Raw genomic sequence first — 22127 nt, forward strand, 5'->3', positions numbered from 1 at the left:
GCAGCCCGCACGCGGTCCGGAGACGCCCGCGAGGGGGGTGTGGTCAGTTTGAGCGTCACTTGACCCGGTGTCCCGCTAACTCTGCAGCTCGGTCCCGCCCTGCCCTTGGGGAACGGGAGAGGGGGTGGGAGAGGCTTTCTGGGGCTCCATCAAAGAGCTTGTATTTTTCTGAGAACGATGCTCGCAGACCTTGGGGTGTGCCCTTCTCTGGCAAAAGACGGCGCCCCTAGATGTGCCTTGGAGTCATCCTGCCGCAGGATTCCGGTGTCCGCCCACTTAGCGGGAGTGGGCCTGCTGCTAGCCTTTCTTAGCACGCTCGGCTGCTTGGTACGGGCCCCAGGTATGGCCGTCCCTCCGTGCTTTTCCTAGCCAACAGTTTGGAGCTTGCGGTCAAATTTTAGCAACTTGGCTAGGTTTTGCTACTCAGTGTCTTTCCGAGGTAGTTTTTATAGCCAATCTAATTATTTTGATACAATGTTTTACTCTCACGTGGTAACTCTGGCCGTCTCTTCGTGGGGCCCGAGAGTGACTCAGCCAAGTGTAATGATAATAAAGTTACCTACCAGATTGAAAATAATCTGTATAACCTGGTTTTCAACGCTAAATAATATTCTATAACTTGTTAACATTAGAAGAGCGTTTGTCTTCATGCTTTAGTTCGTTTGTGTGAGCTGTTTGGAACAGGCAGTTTACTTTTTTCCTGTAACTACTCAGAAGATTCAGGCACATGGGAAATAAAGTGGACAGCAGTAGTCAGTGTTAATGCTTCAACATGTCATTATTACAGTTTTACATGTTCCAGAGAAATTCCTTGGTGGGCCCTCCAGGGCAGTCCTTGTTTTCTTTCCTAGCTGACTCTGTCGCCTTCTCTATATACGCAGTTTCAGACATTTCCCCCACTCTCAAGGTCCTAATTATCTCAGCATCTGGCCTGCCTGTCATCAACTCCTGCAGCTCCCCTCCAATCTGGCTGAATTCCCCAGAATGCCTCCCTGCATCTTGAATTCCTTCCCTCTTGTATCCGAGGAAAAAGAATCTTCCTCTTTCCATGAGTTCTGTTGAATTAGTCCCTTCCCTTACCCTCCAGGAATTGACTCCATCACTTTATCCCTCCCTCTTGTTCACTTCAAGTTGTATCTATCCACACACCCCTTCTCTTTGGTTTTAAAATGTTTAACTTTCCCCTGCAAAACAAACTTATTTCCTGTGACCTGCTGCCTCTCATCTTAAGGTCCCATTTATTTCTCCTCTTCTCCACAAGCCTTCTTAATAGACAACTGTGCATTTGGGGTCCCCATTCCCTCCTCTGCTCCTCAGTGTCCAGTCACTGTGGTCTGGCTCCCACCTTTTCCATTTTATTTAACTGCCAGGCTGTTGATGACTTCCCAATGGCCAAAGACAAAAGCTGTTATTTCTTTAGCCTACTCATTTGCCATCATTGATTTTTCACTCCCTCGGAACTCTCTTCTCACTTGCTCCTGTGCCTTCTTGGTTTCTTCTTTACGTTTTTGCTCCATCTTCTTCCAGGTCTCGGGCATTTATGTCTTTTCCTCACCTGCCCACCAAATTTAGGTGTTTTCCAAAGCCCTCTTATTTCTCATATACACACAGTCCCAGACATTCTCTTCCTTAATGATTTCAACCAAATGCTGAAATTTCAGGTCTCTCCTATGTTTAAATGATACTCAGAGCTCTCTCCTTAGTTACAGACTCAAATTTCTAGCTGCCCATTTAGCACCTCCACATGAATGTTCCTCAGGAACCTCAAACTCAATATGACAGAAAACAAACTCATGATCATCTCCCCATTTCCCCATCTACATGTCCAGTGTTCCCGTTTAAAAAAAAAAAAAGATATTTATTTATTTGAGAGAGCACAAGTGGGTGGAGGGGCAAAGGCAGAGGGAGAAACAGACTCCCCGCTGAGCAGGGAGCCCGATGTGGGTCTCAGGGCTTAATCCCAGGACCCTGTAATCATGACCTGAGCCAAAGGCAGACGCCCAACCAACTGAGCCACCCAGGTGCCCCTTGTCCGGTGTTCTCTTTTGTGCTGAAAGCATCAGTCATCTTGCACTCCTCCCTCTCTTTGTCACCCCTTCTGTCCAATTAGTCAGCAGGCTCTGTTTAATGTACTTTGCAATGTCTCATATATGACTGTTCCTTTGCATTTCTACTGCCCTAGGTGAGTTCTTCCTCACTTTTCTTTTGGGACAGCATCACTCTCCTAACTGCTATTCTTGCCTTCAACATCTGCTCCCAAGCTCATTTTTTACGCTGCTGCCAGGGTAATTATCTTAAATACCTCTGAGCCCATCATTCTCCTACCCAGTGGCTTCTTCTTTGCCTATACCTTCTTTACTTTTACCTTTCAAGCTGAAACACATAATTTAACATGGTATTTCAATCTGCCAGATTAGGTCCAGCCTACCTTTCCAGCCCTGCCTCCCCAGAGTCTAGTCCAGTGGATATCAACCCTAGCTGAGCTTTAGGACTCCCTGGAAAGCAACTTCTGGGGGTGAGACCTGGGTATTGGTATTTTTAAAAGCTTCCCCCAGTGTTCTAATGTGCAGCCGGGGTTGAGAACCCCTGGTCTAGCCACACCTGACTGCTTGCACTTCCTCTCCCTTTCTTTTTCTCTCTCTCTTTTCTTTTCCCTTTCTTTCTTTCTTTTCTTCCTTCGTTCCTTCCTTCATTCCTTCCTTCCTTCCTTTCTTTCTTTTTCTTCCCTTCCTCCCTTCCTCCTCCCTTCCTCCTTTCTTCCTTCCTCCATCCATCCTTCCTTCCATCCTTCCTTCCTTCCTTCCTCCCTTCCTCCCTTCCTCCCTTCCTTCCTTACTTCTCAGTGGTATTACCTTGACCCAAGCTCCATGCACTGGGAGGTGGTAGAGCATAACATTTATGGGAGTGCATTCTGTACTCAGACTGCCTGGAAATAAATCCCAGCTCCATCACTTACTGGTTGTGGTTGTGTAACCTGGATAATGTGCTGCTTCCTCCAAGAACACTTTCCCAATCTTCTCAGTCAGAATGAATCTTTTTGCTCCTTTGTACTCTCAAGTATTTTCTGTTCTTGTTGTAGCACAGGGCTGAGTCATGATGAGCTCTCAATGGATGTTCATGGGATTGACTAGCATGTTGTGCACTTTATTGTCATTATGTATATGCATATTTGTCCCTTATACTAAATAAAAAACTCTTTGAAGACGAAGATTATATCATTCATCTTTGTATAGCCTACAGTGTCTCATATGTAGTAGACAATAGTTTTTTTAATTCTATCGAGAAACTTGTTTTTTCAAAATGAATTTTAGGGGCACATGGATGGCGCAGTCAGATGGGTATCTGACCTTGGTTTCAGCTCAGGTCGTGATCTCAGGGTCATGAGAGATTGAGCCTGCTTGAGATTCTCCCTCTCCCTCTCCCCCTCCTGCTAGTGCTCTCTCTCTAAAATAAATAAATCTTTAAAAAATAAAGATAAGGGACTCCTGATTTCAGCTCAGGTCAGGATCTCAGGGTTGTGAGATCAGGCCCTGAATTGGGCTCTGTACAGGATGTGGAGCCTGCTTAAGATTCTCTCTCCCCCTAGCCCTCTGCCCACCTCCCCCTCTAAAAATAAATAAATAAATAAAAAAGATAAAAATAAAAGTGAATTTTAGAGAAAGAAATAACATCAGCCAGGCACTCTTTTTAGCCATTATTTTCAAATATTGCCAAGAATAACATTCAGTCCAGCTTCCCACCCCACCCCCACTCTGGCACTGAGGTTATATGATTCTTCAGGCTCTGGATCCTCACTTTTCAGTGGGGGAACAAGTGAAATGATTAATCTTTATGGCTTCCATTGCAAATCCATCTCACTTCACCAAGTCTGCCCACCTGGAATATTCACATATGGAGCCTTATGTTATGAAGGGATGTAATGTATACAAGCTATTCAAAGAAGAAAAATAAATACTACAGTTTTCCTGCATACATTCTTAATCATAAGGGTAGCTAGATTCAAATGCCTGCAAGGTAACTGTACCTTTAATAATCATCAGCCACAATTCCCTTGACAATTCCGTTTTCTCAAAAGAAATTCATGCATTTTGGTCATTTGGCTTCAATTGATTCAATGGTGATTCTGGAGCCATGGGTTATTTTGCATGTGCTTGTGATTGATTGATTTAGAGAAGCATTATTTAGATTTTTCTTAGTAAGGTAAAGCAGCTCCCAGAAACACAGGAGGAGGAGTAACCTCCTCTGGGCCTTCCTATTCACATATCTCCCTTGCTACCATTCCAGACTGGGGCATGGCCCCAAATTTGAGGAGAACTGAAAGAAGTCAGGGCAGAAAGGTACAGGCATACCTCAGACAAATTGTGGGCTCTGTTCCAATCACTGCAATAAAGTGAGTCAAATAGAAATAAAACTTTTTTTTAAAGATTTTTATTTATTTATTTGACAGAGAGAGTGAGAGTATAAGCAGGGGGAGTGGTAGAAGGAAAGGGAGAAGCAGGCTCCCCGCTGAGCAAGGAGCCCTATATGGGGCTCCATCCCAGGACTCTGGGATCATGACCTGAACTGAAGGCAGACACTTAATCAACTGAGCCACCCAGGCGCCCCAGAAATATAGCTTTTATATGCACTGGTTTCCTCATGCACTATATTGTAATCTATTAAGTATGCATTTGCATTATATCTAAAAAAAGTACATACTTTTTTTATAAATGTACATACCTTAATTTTAAAAAATTGCTCAAAAATGCTAACCATCATCTGAGCTTTCAGTGAGTTGTAATCTGATCATACATCACCATAACAAATATAATAATGATGAAAAAGTTTGAAATACTGTGAGAATTACCAAAGTGCAACTCAGAGACACAAAATGAGCAAATGTGGTTGGAAAAAATGGTGTGTTGGACTTAATCAATGCAGGGTTACCAACCTTCAGTTTGTAAAAAACGTAGTATCTGTGACGTGCAGTAAGGTAAGGTATGCCTGTATGTGTCCTATTCAATTTATTTATGTATTTAATGTTTATTTTCCATCTCCCACCTCCAGAATTTAAGTTCCTCCAGGCCAGTGATCCTTTTTGTCCACTAATGTAGGTCAACCACCTAGAACTGTGTCTGGCATACAGAAGGCTTTCAGTAAATATTTATTGAGTGAGTGAATTTATTTCAAGTCCTTCTTCATCTACGCCTTTCTCCCCACGAAAAAAATGAGAAAAAATGTGCTTAGTGACAGAGGTGGGGTGAGGCCTGGGTCTGTAGAATCGGAGCTAAGACTCTGGACAGATCCCCAACCTGAGGCTTGCTACTTCTTTCAGACAAGAGCGTTTGGAAATCCCACCCTCTGGGCGGGCTCTGGGCTGAGCGCGCCATTTCTGATTGGTTGCTGGAGGTGATGGGCGTGAGACAGCGAAGGAGGAGCCGCTCTCTAGGCTTCCGGGCGCCGAGGTTACCCGGCTGTGGGAACCGTTGGCGTGCTGGTCGCCGGTGTAATCACGGGCGCCCGAGAGGAGGACGAGGAGGGTGAGCCTGAGATAGGGCCCCGTAGCGTGTCCATAGTTTGATACCCCTAAAATGTTAGTAGAAGGGGATTATGGTGGCCAATGGAAGCTGGGTCCCTGGGAAGAGGAAGGGATGGAGAGGAAGCCCGACGGGGGACGGGTGTGGGGAGGCAATTGGATAAGCAGGTCATTGCCCCAAAGGGGGCCTCTGTGGGCACTTGAGACCCAAAGCTCCTTGGCCCAGGTGTCTTCCTGTTACTTCGCACACCCGGGCTTGCACGTGTCCGCTTGCGTGCTCTGGCGTTGGAGGACCATAATGTCAGGGTGAGGTCGCAGTGGTTACAGATGGAGAAGTGTGGGTCTGGCCCTTTCTTCCTCGGGATTTGGGGTCCTGGAATAGGATAATGAGCCCTTTACTTTTCTGGTCTCTGACAGGTGTAGGCATGAACATGGCAGAAGGGGACACCCTGATATCAGTGGATTATGAAATTTTTGGGAAGGTCCAAGGGGTGTTTTTCCGCAAGTACACTCAGGTATGTGGCCTACAGGCTTTGGGGACATACCTAGGTTACGTGTAGGGGAACAAGAGACCATGTTCCTGACGAATAAATGTGCCTTGGGAGAAGCCCGCTTTTTGGTAGCTGCATGGTGGTTTGTAGAGCAATGGGAATGAAAATGCCTTGCAGTGGATGAAAGACAATGTAAATGGCAGAATCATGTGCTGTTATTATCGTTCTTTTCTGACAGTGGTACCAGGGTACCTAGACACATATTAATGAGCTTCTCTCTTCCCAAGGGGAATTAAGGGATTCCCCAGTTCTCCCTGTTGTGGCCTCATCAAACCAGATCACAGTTCTTGTAGGAGGGCTAATGTTGATCAGATGGCATTTAAAGATTTTATTTGTTTACTTAAGAGAGAGAGCATGAGTGAGGGAGAAGCTAACTCCCCGCTGAGCAGGGAGCCTGATTTTGGGCCCCATCCCAGGCTCCCGGCACCATGACCTGAGCCGACAGCAGACGCTTAACCGACTGAACCACTCAGGTGTCCCAGTCAGATGGCGTTTAGGTGAACTCATGATAGTTATGAAATTTACGTAATTGCTTCCTCTGTAGCTGCTGCATTTTCTTCAGACCTCTTTCATTTCTTCAACCTTCTCCATTCCCCCACTTGATTCCTTTCTATTCATTATGGCTCTGAAAGAAGAGTTACCTCTTTAAGCTAAAGCTTTTCTCATGAAAATAGTTGATTTACTCCAGGGTAAGTAATGGTTAACACTGAACATGGAGTCTAGTGTTCCTATTAGAGTAATATGGAGTAACTGTGGGGATGAACAAACCATGGACAGCCTGTACCTCTGCCTTAATGTCACTAATCTTCCCACAACATGCACATGCAGTTGCAATCTCAATTTCCCTTCTGTCTCTGTTAAGGGGATATCAGGCTATTGCCTTCCCAATGTATGGCCAATCCCAAAAATAATGAGTTAAGACTGCGGAACTTTCCAAGTGTCACATTCCTTACTGTGGTACATAAAATTCAATCCTGAAATCTTTGAAAAATGAATGTTACATGTCATTATCTCTTTTTTCCAATCACTTGCAAATCATTTCCTCCTGTTTCATACTCCTATATGAAGTGCTTGTTGAAAGAGAATTGCTGAAAAATCATAGCAAGAGCTATGTTGCAGTTAGCTTTGGTACCAGTTATGCAGGGTAAATTCCTGTGACTTAGTAAATGGGGGTGACAGCTTCAAAGATTAAAGTTGTTGAGGGAAAAGGACCAGACAGTAGTATAGCCCATCTCTTTCTCTACTGTCCCCATACCCCCCAGTTCAGAGAGACAATAAAAGAAACAGACAACAAATATTGATTTGGAAAACTACAAGGAAAATGCCATCTCTGGGCTCCTGTGTGGCTCAGTCGGTTGAGCGTCTTCCTTCGGCTCAGGTCATGATCCCAGGGTCCTGGGATCAAGTCCCGCATCGGGCTTCCTGCTCCTTGGGAGCCTGCTTCTCCCTCTCCCACTCCCCCTGCTTCTGTTCCTGCTCTCGCTATCTCTCTCTCTGTCAAAGAAATAAATAAAATCTTTAAAAAAAAAAAAGAAAATGCCATCTCTTTTTCTTCTTAATTAGACTTGTAGCTTATTCTTTACCGCTTACGGTCATTTAACCATGTGTTCATTTTAACAGTTTTCTTTCATGACAGTCTATATGTTGATATCATCTGGCCTCTGAATTCAATCCCATCAATCACTCATTCCTGGAATGAATGATGAGAGTACTCAAAGGAACTTTTTTAAAAGTTGGAATATAATTGACATCCCATAAAATTCACGCTTTTAAATAAAAGTGTGTAATTTAGTGGTGTTTAGTGTATTCACAAAGTTGTGCACTAATTCCAGAACAAAAAGAAATCCCATTCCCCCCCAGCCCCTACTAACTTCATTTCTGTCTCTATGGACTTGCCTATTCTGGACATTTAATGTAAATGGAATCATGCAATATGTGGTCTTTTGTATTTGGCTTCTTTCACTTAACAGTGTCTTCCAGGTTTATCCATATCATAGCATGTATCAGTGTAGTAGTCCCCCTTATCTGCAGGTAATACATTCCAAGCCCCCCAGTGGATGCCTGAAACTGTGGTTAGTACCAAACCCTATATATACTATGCTTTTTCCTATATGGACCTACCAATGATAAAATTTAATTTATAAATTAGGTACAGTAAGAGGTTAATACTAATAATAGAAAATAATAGAAATACAATACTAATAATAGAAAATAATAGAAAAATTACAATATATTATAATAAAAGTTATGTAAATGTAGTCTTTCTCTCTCTCTCAAAATATCTTATTTTACTATACTCACCCTTCTTGTGATGATGTGAGATGATAAAATGCCTATATGATGAAATGAATTGAGATGAATGATGTGGGCATTGTGACGTAGCATTAGGCTACTGCTGACCTTCTAATGACACTTCAGAGGGATGATCATCTTCTGAACTATGGTTGACTGAGGGTATCTGAAACCATGGAAAGTTAAACCACGGATGGAGAGGGACTACTGTACTTCATTCCTTTTTTTTTTTTTTTTAAAGATTTTATTTATTTATTTAATTGACACAGAGAGAAAGAGAGAGAGACAGCATGAGAGGGAACACAAGCAAGCGAAGTGGGAGAGGGAGAAGCAGGCTTCCTGCCGAGCAGGGAGCCCGATGCGGGGCTCGATCCCAGGACCCTGGGATCATGACCTGAGCCGAAGGCAGTCGCCCAACCAACTGAGCCACCCAGGCGCCCCTACTTCATTCCTTTTTATGGCTGAATAATATGTCACTGTATGGCTATACCACAGTTTATATATCCATTCACCAATTGATGGACATCTAGGTTGTTCCCACTTTTAGGCTATTATGAATAATGATTCTGTGAACATTTATGTATTTGTTTTTATGTAAACATTGTTTTCAATTCCCTTTGGTATATATACCTAAGAGCAGATTGCTGGGTCACCTGGTAAGTTTAGGTATAACTTTTTGAGGAACTGCCAAACTATTTTTCAAAACAGCTGTACCATTTATATTCCCACTAATAATGTATGAGAATTTCAATTTCTCCAGATCCTTGTCAATAATTATTGTCTATCTTTATTATTAGAGCCATTCTAGTGAGTATGAAATGGTATGTCATTGTGATTTTTTGTTGTTTTATTTCATTTTAAGGTATTAATGAATTTTAAAAGATTGAAGTCATACAAAGCATGTTCTCCGTCCACAATGGAACTAAACTACAAATCAATAACAGAAAGAAAACTAGAAAACCTCAAAAACCTGGAAACTGTGCAAAACACTTTCTTTTTTTTTTTTTTAAAGATTTTATTTATTTATTTGAGAGAGAGAATGAGAGACAGAGAGCACAAGAGGGAAGAGAGTCAGAGGGAGAAGTAGACCCCCCGCTGAGCAGGGAGCCCGATATGGGACTCAATCCCGGGACCCCAGGATCATAACCTGAGCTGAAGGCAGTCGCTTAACCAACTGAGCCACCCAGGCGCCCTGCAAAACACTTTCTTAAAAAATTGTGGTAAAATAGGGCGCCTGGGTGGCTTAGTTGGTTAAGCGACTGCCTTCGGCTCAGGTCATGATCCTGGAGTCCCTGGATTGAGTCCCGCATCGGGCTCCCTGCTCGGCAGGGAGCCTGCTTCTGCCTCTGACCCTCCCCCCTCTCATGTGCTCTCTCTCTCTCTCATTCTCTGTCTCAAATAAATAAAAAAAAAAAAAATTGTGGTAAAATATACATAATGTAAAATTTATAATTTTAACCATTTTTAAGTGTACAGTTCAGTGACCTTAAGTACATTCACATCATTGTGCAACCCATCACTACCATCCATCCACAGAACTCTTTCATCTTGCAAAACTGAAACTCTGTATCCATTAAACAATAACTCCTAATTCCCCCTTTCCCTACCTAGCTCCTGGTAATCACAATTTCTGTTTCTATGAATTTGACTACTCTAGGTACCTCATGTAAGTGAAATCATACCGTATTTGTCCTTTTGTGACTGGTTTATTTCACTAGCATGTATCTGATTTTCCTTCTTTTTCAAGGCTGAATAATATTCTGGTGTATGTAAGATACTTGGTGTATGTATGTGATTTTGTTTGCCTTCTCCTAATAGTTAATGATGTTAAGCATCTTTTTGTGTGTTTATTGGCACATGAAAGAAAATAAAATATATCATTTTTGGAGAAATGTCTATTTAAATCCTTTGCTGTGAGCTATGTCTTCTTATTGTTGAATTGTAAGAATTTTTGTATATTCAGGATACTAGTCCCTTGTTACTTAAAAGATTTGCATATATTTCTTCTATTCTGTGGGTTTTCTTTTTACTTTTTTTTTTTTTAAGATTTTATTTATTTATTTGAGAGAGAGAGAGAATGAGAAAGAGCACATGGGGGGGTGGGTCAGAGGGAGAAGCAGGCTCCCTGCCGAGCAGGGAGCCCGATGCGGGACTTGATCCGGGGACTCCAGGATCATGACCTGAGCCGAAGGCAGTCGCTTAACCAACTGAGCCACCCAGGTGCCCTCACAGATGCCTTTTTATCAAGTTGAGTGTGTTTCATTCTATTCCTAGTTTGAGTGTTGGATTTTGTCAAAATTTTTTTTCATCAATGAGTTGATCATCTGTTTTCATCTGGTTTCTGTTTTATTTATTAATATGGTTTGTTATATTTTATTAATACTGTGTTTTAGTTAATATGATTTTTAAACTGCGGTGTATTGATTTTTCTATGTTGAACTAACCTTGCATTCCTAGGATACATCCCAGTTTTTCATGGTGGGCCATCCTTTTTATATGTTGCTGGATTTGATTTGCTCATATTTTGTTGAGTTTTGCGTCAATATTCACAAGTGATACTAGTTTATAGTTTTCTTGTGATGTCTTTGCCTGGTTTTGATATGAAGGTAATACTGGCTTAATAGAATGATTTGGGAAGAGTTTTCTTCTGTTTTTTTGGAAGAGTTTGTGAAGGATTGGTGAAAGAGTCTGATTTAAACATTTGGTATAATTCACCTGTGAAGCCATCTAGTCCTGGGCTTTTCTTTGTAGGAAGTTTTAAATTACTAACTCAATCTCTTTACTTGTCATAGGCCTATTCAGATTGCCTGTTTCTTCTTGAGTCAGTTTTAGTAGTTTGAGTCTTTTTAGGAATCTTCCCTTTTTTTTTTTTAAAGATTTTATTTATTCATTTGAGACAGAGAGAATGAGATACAGAGAGCATGAGAGGGAGGAGGGTCAGAGGGAGAAGCAGACTCCCTGCCGAGCAGGGAGCCCGATGTGGGACTCGATCCCGGGACTCCAGGATCATGACCTGAGCCGAAGGCAGTCACTCAACCAACTGAGCCACCCAGGCGCCCCGTGGAATCTTCCCTTTTCATCTAAGTTCTCTAATATGTTGGCACACAGTTGTTTATAGTATTCCCTTATAATCCTTTTTATTTTTGTAAGGTTGCTGGTACTGTCCCCTCTTTAATTACTGATTTTAGTAATTTGAGCCTTCTCTCTTTTTTTCTTTATTCGTCTAGCTAGAGGTTTGGCAATTTAGTTGATCTTTCTTTTTTTTTTTTTTAAAGATTTTATTTATTTATTTGAGAGAGACAATGAGATAGAGAGAGCATGAGAGGGGGGAGGGTCAGAGGGAGAAGCAGACTCCCTGCCGAGCAGGGAGCCCGATGCGGGACTCGATCCCGGGACTTCAGGATCATGACCTGAGCCGAAGGCAGTCGCTTGACCAACTGAGCCACCCAGGCGCCCTTAGTTGATCTTTCTAATCTTTACTATTTTTATCTTTCTGCTTGTTTTTTTTTTTCTTTTTCTTCTCTTTCAAAGATTTTGTTTATTTGACAGAGAGAGACACAGCGAGAGAGGGAACACAAGCAGGGAGAGTGGGAGGAAGAGAAGCAGGCTTCCCGCGGACCAGGGAGCCCGATCCCAGGACCCTGAGATCATGACCCGAGCCAAAGGCAGACACTTAATGACTGAGCCACCCAGGCGCCCCCTTTCTGCTTGTTTTGAGTTTGGCTTGATCTTCTTTTTCTAGTTTCCTAAGTTGGAAGTCTAGGTTATTGATCTGAAGGGACTTTCTTTTTATTTATTTTTTTTAAAAGATTTTATTTATTTATTTGCCAGAGAGAGACACAGCGAGAGAGGGAACACAAGCAGGGGAAGTGGGAGAGGGAGAAGCAGGCTTCCCGCAGAGCAGGGAGCCCGATGCGGGGCTCGATCCCAGGACGCTGGGATCATGACATGAGCCGAAGGCAGACGCTTAACGACTGAGCCACCCAGGCGCCCCGGGACTTTCTTTTTAGATTGAAACTGGAGTTGGTGATTATATTACTTAAAATAATGTTTCCAGAATATGGTTATGAGGAAGAATTAGCTTTTTGGAATTTTCTTAGGAACAAACACTATTTGCTTCTTTTTTTTTATTTTTTTTATTTTTATTTTTATTTGAGAGAGAGAGAATGAGAGACAGAGAGCATGAGAGGGAGGAGGGTCAGAGGGAGAAGCAGACTCCCCGCTGAGCAGGGAGCCCGATGCGGGACTCGATCCCGGGACTCCAGGATCATGACCTGAGCCGAAGGCAGTCGCTTAACCAACTGAGCCACCCAGGCGCCCAACACTATTTGCTTCTTTAGATAGATACTCAAAATGGAACATGAGTCAGCAACATTATGGTATTTAAAAATAAAAAACAGAATCAAATGCACAAATAAAACCTACAGGAAATTCCCATTCTCAACACTAATCAAATTTGGGAGTGTTTTTTTCACTCTTAGGAGTTCAGATAAATCACATTGCAATTTAAAAACTTATTTGACTTTGTAAACTCCTGCTCAAAACTCAATACAATCATTATTATAGCTAGTTACCATATAAGGTAACTTTGAAGAGCTGGGGATAGCTGACTGTCCTAGGTTAATTTGAAGCAGAAGAGAGCAATTGTTATACAAAGTAAATTGGATGTAGTCTTCCTTAAAATCCATTCTCTGCATCCTTTTTTATGCCCTCATCTTTGGCACTTAATGCGTGCTATAGGTATCTTCTATTTTTCTTCCTTCCTTAATTTCCTCTGTATTCCTTAAATTGTTATTTGACTGCAGTCTCTTTTGTTCATTATACAAGCATGTCTTTGTTTTGAACATAACTGATTTGATAGGTACTTTAGTTTCTCATCAAACATGGTTTTGCTGTGCATAACATTTTCTTTGGCCAACTGCAGCAATTTCCCATATTTACTAGGTCACTCCTCTGGCATTTGGGCATGCAGTCATGGTAACTCCCATTTTCTTTTGTAATCCAATTCCTTCCATTTAGATAGGTTACTTAAATGATAACTTTTCTAATATTTCTGCTTGCAAACTAAAAAAAAATTACCTCTAAACATTGCTACCTTTCCCAGTTTTCAGTCATTCCACAGTTTCATGACTTAAAGGAAAGAACATTGGAAAGGCTAAGAGAAAAGCAACTACAATGATTAGATGGTCTTCATAAATTCAACTTTAAAGGTGTGATTATTTAGACAGAAGAGAAGAAAGTCAAGTAAAAACCTAATAGTTATGTAGTCTCATGAAACTTTGATGTTCAGAGGCTGATCACTACATGCTTTTTCCTTCTGTAGGAGGAGGACGGAACGTGGGCTTTGGATGCATCATAAAGACCTTGGGTTAGACAATTTTTCTAAAGTGAGAACAAAGGAATGAGTTGCCCAGGAAATAATGATCTTTAAAGATACAATGGATACTCATTCATCTGGATTTGTTTAGGTGTGGTCCTGGCTGAAGACAAAGAGAAGGATCAGATAACTTCATGCTTTTTCTATTTAATATACCCACTAGATTCTTGATTAGGAGAAGGGAAAATGAGCAAGATACAGCCCAGGATCCTAACAACAATCAGCCTTAGGGAGTCATTTTAAAAGCATCTGATTTGCTTTAGTACTTAAGTCTTTAGTACTTAACCAAATTGACTACGTAGTGAAAATTTCTAGTGCCTAGGTTTTATAGGGTAAAAGGAAATGGAGTCAAATGGCCAACACTTCATGTTAAGGTCAGTGAGATTCTCCTTGCTGTAGTTCTCTTGTGACTGTTCTGGACAACATCAAATTAGTTTCAGTGGCTTGATTCTAGGCCAAGATTCTGACAACACATTGTAGTCTCACTGTTTTGTTCAATCTCACTGGATTTTTCTCTCGTATTTTTCTTTCCCTTAGGCTGAGGGTAAAAAGCTGGGATTGGTTGGCTGGGTCCAGAACACTGACGAGGGCACAGTGCAAGGACAATTGCAAGGTCCCATCTCTAAAGTGCGTCATATGCAGGAATGGCTTGAGACAAGAGGAAGTCCCAAATCACACATCGACAGAGCAAACTTCAGGAATGAGAAAGTCATCGTAAAGTTGGATTACTCAGATTTCCAGATTGTGAAATAATGACCTGAATTTAAATTTTCTAAGATAAACTCACTGGTTTTGTTTTTATTGTTAATATAGAACAGTCTGTGTTCAGTATTAGAATTGGTCAGTAAGTTATGTTAGTATCAGATATTTGAATATTACTGTATATTATATGTATGATAGAAAGATGACAGACTCTACACAATTCTAAATAAAAATACATTAGAACCTTCTGCATAGGGTACTGTCTTTATCTTTGCTGAACTTCATTTGGGGCAAAATAAGAGGTATTTATTCAGTAAACATCTGTGGGAAGAGAATTTTGATGTTATTTATTTATTTATTTATTTATTTTTTAAAGATTTTATTTATTTATTTGACAGAGAGAGAGATAGTGAGAGCAGGAACACAAGCAGGGGGAGTGGGAGAGGGAGAAGCAGGCTTCCCGCCGAGCAGGGAGCCCGACGCGGGACTCGATCCCAGGACCCCGGGATCATGACCTGAGCCGAAGGCAGACGCTTAACGACTGAGCCACCCAGGCGCCCGAATTTTGATGTAATTTAAAGAGAGCTGAAAGAGAAAACAGTTACTTTGAATCACCTTTTTTTTTTTTTTAAGATTTTATTTATTTGACAGAGGACAAGTGGGGGGAGCGGCAGAAGGAGAGGAGAAGCAGGCTCCCCACCTGAGCAAGGAGCCCAATGTGGGGCTCGATCCCAGGATCCTGGGATCATGACCTGAGCTGAAGGCAGACACTTAACTGACTGAGCCACCCAGGCACCCTTGAATCACTTTTTAAAATGGTTTCCATGAAGTTTTCTTCAGGAACTTGCACACCTAATAATAACAAATACCACAATTGCAATTTGTTAGGTGTTCAAATGACATTTTGGTCTAATTACTTTTACTTTTCTGGAGTTTCTGCTGTCATTCCTTTCCTCTGGGCAAGGATTTCATATAAAGCTATGTTATGGGCTTAAATTACATCACACACCCCCAGCCCACCCCAAATTCATATGTTGAAGTCTTAACACTCAGTACCTCAGAATGTGCCAATCTGGAGATAGAGCCTTTAAAGAGGTAACTAAGGTTAAACGAGGTCATTAGAGAAGGCCCCAATGCAGTATGCCCCAGTGTCCTTAAAAAAAGAGGAAATTGGCCACAGACATGTATGTGCACAGAGGAAAGAACATGTGAAGATAGGGAGAAGACAGCCATCTGTGAGCCATGAAGAGAGGTCTCAGAAGAAATCAACTTGTCAACACCTTGACCTCAGACTTCTAGCCTCCAGAACTGTGACAAAATAAATTTCTATTGTTTAAGCCACTCAGCCTGGTATTTTGTTAGGGCAGCCCTACAAGCAATAATCAGGATTTTGCTTCATCAGCCCTTCATGTTTCCCAGTTTGGCTTGGTCAGCCATTAAACAGGTATATAGGAAATGATTACTGGATTTAACAAGTTTGTCATAAATTACAATTTTTGAAAATAATAGGTTTCGATGAAAATGAGACAGAAAGCAAAAACTGAGGATTGGTTAATAATTTCCCAAACACCTATTCTCGCAATGTTCTTACAGTTCTCATTCAGTCAGAAAAGGAGCTGCGGTGGCATTAGGAACATATCAAAAAAGTAGATGAGTCTTGGTGTCTTTACCTGTAAGTTAAGAGGGTCGAGCTAGTTTCTCAGTCTTTTCCACCTCTGAAATGCTACAACTGTATAAGATGGAAGGCTGTGATTCATCCACTGAATGCCTAACAGGACAGGCACTGTAAAGTAAACAAAATGGATAAAATCCCTACCTTCAAATAGTTTACATTCTAGTGAGAGAAGACCTACAAAACACAAAATAACATATTGAATTAAATGGTAGGTAGTACGAAGGAGGAAGGGGGAAAGGAACACAAGAAAAGCAAAAGTGAAAATTGCTGGAAACAGCTTTTCACACCATGCTAAAGGGGTATAACTATTGAGAATTCGGGTACCAATGTGAAGAGACCCCCCCCCCCACATACACACACCCACCTAGTTTCCCAATCAGAGAACAGCTGGTACGCATGCGCATTTGGGTGTCACCGACAAACGCGCGTTCCCCGCGAGTCGCCTCGGAAGCGCATGCTCGTGGCGCGTGCATGAGCCTCGCGAGCCAACGTGCCCGCGCCCCGCGTCCGAGGCGATTGGTAACCGGGAGTTGGTGAAGCTGTGTTCGAGGTGACTTGGGGGAAAGCACGCGTCGAAGGGACGGTTCCGGGAGCCCTTCTAACGGCGGAAAGGTCCTGACGCCCGCCGCGGGCGTGTTTGGGACCCAGCTGCGCAGGGGCTGCCGGAGGCCTCCTGCGTTAGGGCGGCCGGGCTCGGCCTGGGAGTCGGGGGGAGGGGACGGGGTGGAGCCTGAGCCTGAGCCTGGGGGATGGTCCTGCCCCCGCGGAGCTTTCGCCGATGGAGGCCCGGACCGAATCGTCCCCTTTGACTGTGGCCCGGGAAAGACTGGGATGTCATCAAGAAGTCGTTAAGTTGGGTAACAGTCGGAATACCAGTTAAATGTTTACCTCTCAGTTGCTGCCGGCTGCAAAGTTGCCTACCTTAAAAAACATCAGATCTGCGATTATAGCTCTGGTGTTCCCGGATTTAGAAAACTAGCCCTACCACCTGCGAGAGGTGCAGCTCCTGCTGCTGTCTCACTTATGAAGAAGGGAGGAGACCTTTAGTGGCACTATAATCTTAATATTTTATACCTGACAGGAAAACGTAAAGTCAAGTTCAGGCAGCCCCAGACCATCACTATTGTGAAGGTAGTGTGTAGCCATCTGTAAATACCAAAAGACTGTTAATACAGGGACCTTCTGAAAACTTTTTATCAAAGTAATGTGTGAACAAGATGTAAAAATCAACTGATACAGAAAAGTTGATAATGAAAAGGCAAGTCCTGCTTTACCCTTTTCCATTCCCAGTCTCTTTCCTCTGAGGCAACATTTAACCAATAATAATAATGAATAATAATCTCTTAATGCCCATTTCTTCTTGATACACAGCTTGATTTTTTAAATTTCCTCTGTCTTAACACTTCATGATGAGTTTTTACTAAAAGTCATGGTTATTGTGTAATGTATAAATATTATGAAACTAGCTTGGACATTTTTTTTGTGAATTTCTAGCTGAATTTAATTTAGACATCTGTTTTTGGTGAAGTGATTAGAATTTTGAACACTGCCTTACGGGTCAACTTCAGTTGTGATTATGATTTCACTTTAGGGCATGTGGGATTTAGAAGGGAGCAGTGAAAATTATGAAATTGTAAATGCTGCTTTGGATATTAAATCCATTGCACCAAACATGAGCTGTATGATCTGCCCAGAGATCAGAGCTGTAATTTGTTTTGTTTTGTTTTTTACAGTGACGTTTAATAAGAGATTTAATTTACCTCAAATGGTATTTCTTTGTAATGCTTGAGAGAAATGGATAATGCTGTGTAACTCTGAGGCTTTGATAGTGTGCGTGCTTTTTTTTTTTCTCCCATAGGCAATTATTTCCAGTGAGGGAAGGAAACCAGTGCCTGGCATTCTTACCAGCTTTCTACCTGCCATGATCAAGTGCTTGTCAGTTGAAGTACAAGCCAGATTGCGTTCTGGTTTGGCTATATGCTCCTTAGGCCAGTGTGTTGAGGAGCTTGCCCTCAACAGTATTGATGCTGAAGCGAAATGTGTGGCTGTCAGGGTGAATATGGAAACCTTCCAAGTTCAAGTGATAGACAATGGGTTCGGGATGGGGAGTGATGATATGGACAAGGTGGGAAATCGTTATTTCACTAGTAAATGCAGCTCTGTACAGGACTTGGAGAGTCCTAGGTTTTATGGTTTCCGAGGGGAGGCCTTGGCAAGCATAGCTGACATGGCCAGTGCTGTGGAAATTTCATCCAAGAAAAACAGGACAGGGAAAACTTTTGTGAAACTGTTTCAGAATGGAAAAGCCCTGAAAGCTTGTGAAGCTGACTTGACTAGACCAAGTGCCGGGACAACAGTAACAATATATAACCTATTTTATCAGTTACCTGTAAGAAGGAAATGCATGGATCCTAGACTGGAGTTTGAGAAGGTTAGGCAGAGAATAGAAGCTCTCTCACTCATGCACCCTTCCATTTCATTCTCTTTGAGAAATGATGTTTCTGGTTCCATGGTTCTTCAGCTCCCCAAAACCAAAGACGTATGTTCCCGATTTTGGCAAATTTATGGACTGGGTAAGTCCCAAAAATTAAGAGAAATAAAATTTAAATATAAGGAATTTGAGCTTAGTGGCTATGTCAGCTCTGAAGCGCATTATAATAAGAATATGCAATTTTTGTTTGTGAACAAAAGACTAATTTTAAGGACAAAGCTTCATAAATTCATTGACTTTTTACTGAGGAAAGAAAGTATTATATGCAAGCCAAAGAATGGCTCTGCTGCCAGACAAATGAATTCAAGTCCTCGGCATCGGTCTCACCCAGAGCTCCACGGGATATATGTAATCAATGTGCAAGGCCCGTCCTGTGAATATGATGTATGCATGGAGCCGGCAAAAACACTCATTGAATTTCAGAACTGGGATACTGTTTTGGTTTGCATTCAGGAAGGAATGAAAATGTTTTTAAAGAAAGAAAAATTATTTGTGGAATTATCAGGTGAGGACATTAAAGAATTTAGTGAAGATAATGATTTTAGTTTATTTAGTGCTACTCTTCAGAAGCATGTGTCATCTGATGAGAAGGGTGACCAGGTCAGTTTCCAAGAGGCATGTAATAGTATTTTGGATTCCTATGAAATGTTTAATTTTCAATCAAAAGCTGTGAAAAGAAAAGCTACTGAAGAAAACAGAAGAAACACACAGAATTCTAGAGATTCGGAAGGTATCAGAAAAAAGACAAATGATTCATTTTTGCGCATTTATGAATCAGATGGCCCAGGCCATAGTAAAGTGACGGAGTCATCTTTACAAATCAAAGATAGCTCTTGCTCAGAATCAAGGATCTTGGAACAACAGACAGCTGAAGTCTCAGAATCAGGAGAAAATGAAAAACATAAAAAACTTTGCTTAGAACTTAACTGTTTAGAAAATCCCTGTGGAACCAGTTCAGAAATGTTGGCAAGCCCTTTTCAGACATCATACTGCTTTGAGAAGAGTGGAGATGATCTACAAATCCAGAATGCAAGTACTGTTGTTAATGGCATGGCTACCAGTATCCTGACAAATAATGGAACTCGGAATCAACTAGAGAGATTTAAAGGTGCTACTGAAATGGGATGCCAGCCTCTGCCTTTTGCGACAACGTTATTGAGAGTACATGGTGCCCAGAGAGAGGAAGAGAAAAGAAAAAAACAACCTAGTGATTGTGGAGGAATAAACATTTTTAGTTATGGACAAGTTAAATTATGTTCCACTGGCTTTATAACACATGTGGTACAAAATGAGCAAACTAAATCAACTGAAGGAGAACATTTACTTAAAAACTGTATTCAACCTGGTTCTGCGAGTGCCAGAGAAACATTTGTAAATAGAGCATGCCATTCAGTTGAGACTCCAAACATCAAAGATAGAACCAGCACTTTAAGTAAAGAATTTGCCCAACTGTCTAACAAAATATTGTGCAGAACAAATATAAATTTGGGGCTAGAGAACAAACCAAAAGCAACTTATAAAAATGTTTCTATTTCTCAGGCAAGTAGTAAAAAACCACACGCAGGTTGCTTATTACCTGACACATCCTCTTCTTCCCTGTGGCGTACACATCTTTCAAATTGTAGTAAGAAAATAGATGAATTGATTGGTTCCTCCAAACCCATAGCCCATAAGAAGCTAAGCTTAAGTTCACAACTAGGATCTTTAGAGAAGTTTAAGAGGCAATATGGGAAGGTTAAAAATCCTCTGAATATAGAAGTGGAAGAAAATAATAATTTTGAAATCTCTACTAGTCTCAGTCCTCAAGTTGAACCTGACATTCCACAGACAGACCAGAATCACTTAGACAACTCAGACATTTGTAAAGTCACTACTATGAAACATAATGGCTCAAATAATAGTTGTCAATCAGTAAGTCACATCCTTTACTCAAAGAAGTTTCCATTCTCCAATGAAGAAGATTGTTTGGAACAACAGATGCCTTGCTTAAGAGAAAGTCCTATAACTCTAAGGGAGTTACCTCATTTTAACAGAAAAGCTTTGTGTGTCAAGCAGTCTCCTAAATCTTTAGCCTCTAAATTATCCAGAATGAAAGGTTCGGAAAGAGAGACTCAAGCAATGGAAATGATGAGTCATTTTGATGAACTTCCACTATCAGATTCCAGGAGCAAAGACCATGACTTGTGCAGTGGGTTAACCCTAGATTCTTGTAAGTTATTTCCAAATGAGTATGAAGAAACAGAGCGTGGCATCATTCCAGTGTTGGACCCTGTCACACAGGATAATTCCTTCCATAAAGATAGTGAAACATACTCTAATAACAATACAACAGGGAATTCTGTGATACCAGAAACTCCTTTGGTGTTACTCTGTAATCATTCTAAAGTTGTCAGTAAGGATTCAGATGTTCTTGTAGCTCTGGAACCACAGGGAGGAGGTCCTGACTCTCCCCGTAGAATGTCAGTGAGTCACATAGAGGATTCCACCTCTGACCAAAATGGAACATGTTTTCAGAGTGAAGAATCTATAGCAAGAACTTGTTCTGGAGATGAGGAGTCAAGCACATGCTCTTCAGACTGGCAGCAGCATTTTGATGTAGCCCTGGGAAGAATGGTTTACATCAACAAAATAACTGGACTCAGCACATTCATTGCTCCTACTGAGGATGTTCGGGCTGCTTGTACTAAAGACCTGACAACCGTAGCTGTGGATGTCATACATGAGAACGGTAAGCATGTAGTATTCACTGGCACGAAATGCTTTTAAAGGTGGAAATAATGGGCAAGGGGTGAGATAATCATTGCCCAAAGAGATTATCTCAGCTGACGGAACATTTTGAAGTTTAATTATAAAATGTGTTTTATGGTATATGAAGATTTTCTAGGTCCAATACTATTTATATCTAGAAATACAATGAACGACTGATAATAGAATGGAAGTGTATGTATATGTGTCTATGGGTGTGTGGACGTGTAGGAGGATGAGACCGGTTTTAATGAAAATGATACTATTAATAGATGAGAAGATCCACAGTGCTTCCCTACCCCACTTTCTTCTCTCTCCTAAACATAAAATTCCTGCAATGTCAGCATGGTATTTTACTGGAAGTTGTTCTCTGCAGCTTCCAGGTAAAGGGCCAGGATGATCCTGTTATCATCCTAGGTTTCCCAGATAATCTGTGGCTCAGTACAGTACTATATGTTGATGAATTTGTGTTTTTAGAAAAAAGGACTTGACCATAAATTTTTTGGAATGTAGATAAAGTATGTACTTTCCTAACTATACTTTTCAAATATAGTTTATTATAATACATATGCTAACCCATTTGATCTGTTTATGCTATAAGTAGCTGTTATTCAGGAAGATAATGTAGCTTTTTAAATCGTACCACAAGGCTCCATCAGAGCCTACATTGGGACTCTTGAGTTCTCAGGTCCCAGTCAACATTAAAAGTGACATGGTTTCGGCAGTGTGTTGAGAGCCAGATGTTGGGAGATGGTAAAGCTGATTTCCATCTGGCTATA

The 22127-nt window shown here is 41.4% G+C and overlaps 2 protein-coding genes across 8 annotated transcripts in view; both read left to right on the forward strand.

The window, feature by feature from the left end:
* The first annotated feature begins 77 nt into the window (after nucleotides 1-77).
* Nucleotides 78-14685, forward strand: ACYP1 (acylphosphatase 1). Of its 2 annotated transcripts, none has more exons than XM_081830216.1 (3): nucleotides 78-340; nucleotides 5933-6030; nucleotides 14273-14685. In XM_081830216.1, exons 1-3 carry the CDS (start codon nucleotides 178-180, stop codon nucleotides 14486-14488), a joined length of 477 nt encoding a protein of 158 aa, XP_081686342.1. In that variant the 5' UTR covers nucleotides 78-177; the 3' UTR covers nucleotides 14489-14685. The 2 variants fall into 2 exon arrangements, with proteins under 2 accessions (XP_081686342.1, XP_081686344.1); XM_081830218.1 differs by lacking the exon at nucleotides 78-340 and adding an exon at nucleotides 5367-5519.
* A 1841-nt stretch (nucleotides 14686-16526) lies between these two features.
* MLH3 (mutL homolog 3) overlaps nucleotides 16527-22127 on the forward strand; it is a 28357-nt gene continuing 22756 nt past the window's right edge. For 2 of the 6 annotated variants that reach the window (XM_006745789.3, XM_081830205.1), the window contains exons 1-2: nucleotides 16527-16662; nucleotides 17971-21331. In XM_006745789.3, the coding sequence (XP_006745852.2) occupies nucleotides 18034-21331 (3298 nt within the window). In that variant the 5' untranslated portion in view covers nucleotides 16527-16662; nucleotides 17971-18033. Of the gene's footprint in view, nucleotides 16663-16827; nucleotides 16988-17970; nucleotides 21332-22127 lie in introns of those variants that run through there. The other 4 variants (XM_081830206.1, XM_081830207.1, XM_081830204.1 and 1 more) reach the window with 4 other exon arrangements.

This window comes from Leptonychotes weddellii, chromosome 9 (genome assembly GCF_054177405.1).
Source record: "Leptonychotes weddellii isolate Sample4059 chromosome 9, ASM5417740v2, whole genome shotgun sequence".
NCBI lineage: Eukaryota > Metazoa > Chordata > Mammalia > Carnivora > Phocidae > Leptonychotes > Leptonychotes weddellii.

Coding starts and splice junctions, on each gene's coding strand:
- ACYP1 (XM_081830216.1), top strand. CDS start 178: ATGCTCGCAGACCTTGGGGTGTGCCCTTCTCTGGCAAAAGACGGCGCC. Junction 341..5,932: donor CTGCTTGGTACGGGCCCCAG/GTATGGCCGTCC, acceptor GGTCTCTGACAG/GTGTAGGCATGAACATGGCA. Junction 6,031..14,272: donor TTTTCCGCAAGTACACTCAG/GTATGTGGCCTA, acceptor TCTTTCCCTTAG/GCTGAGGGTAAAAAGCTGGG.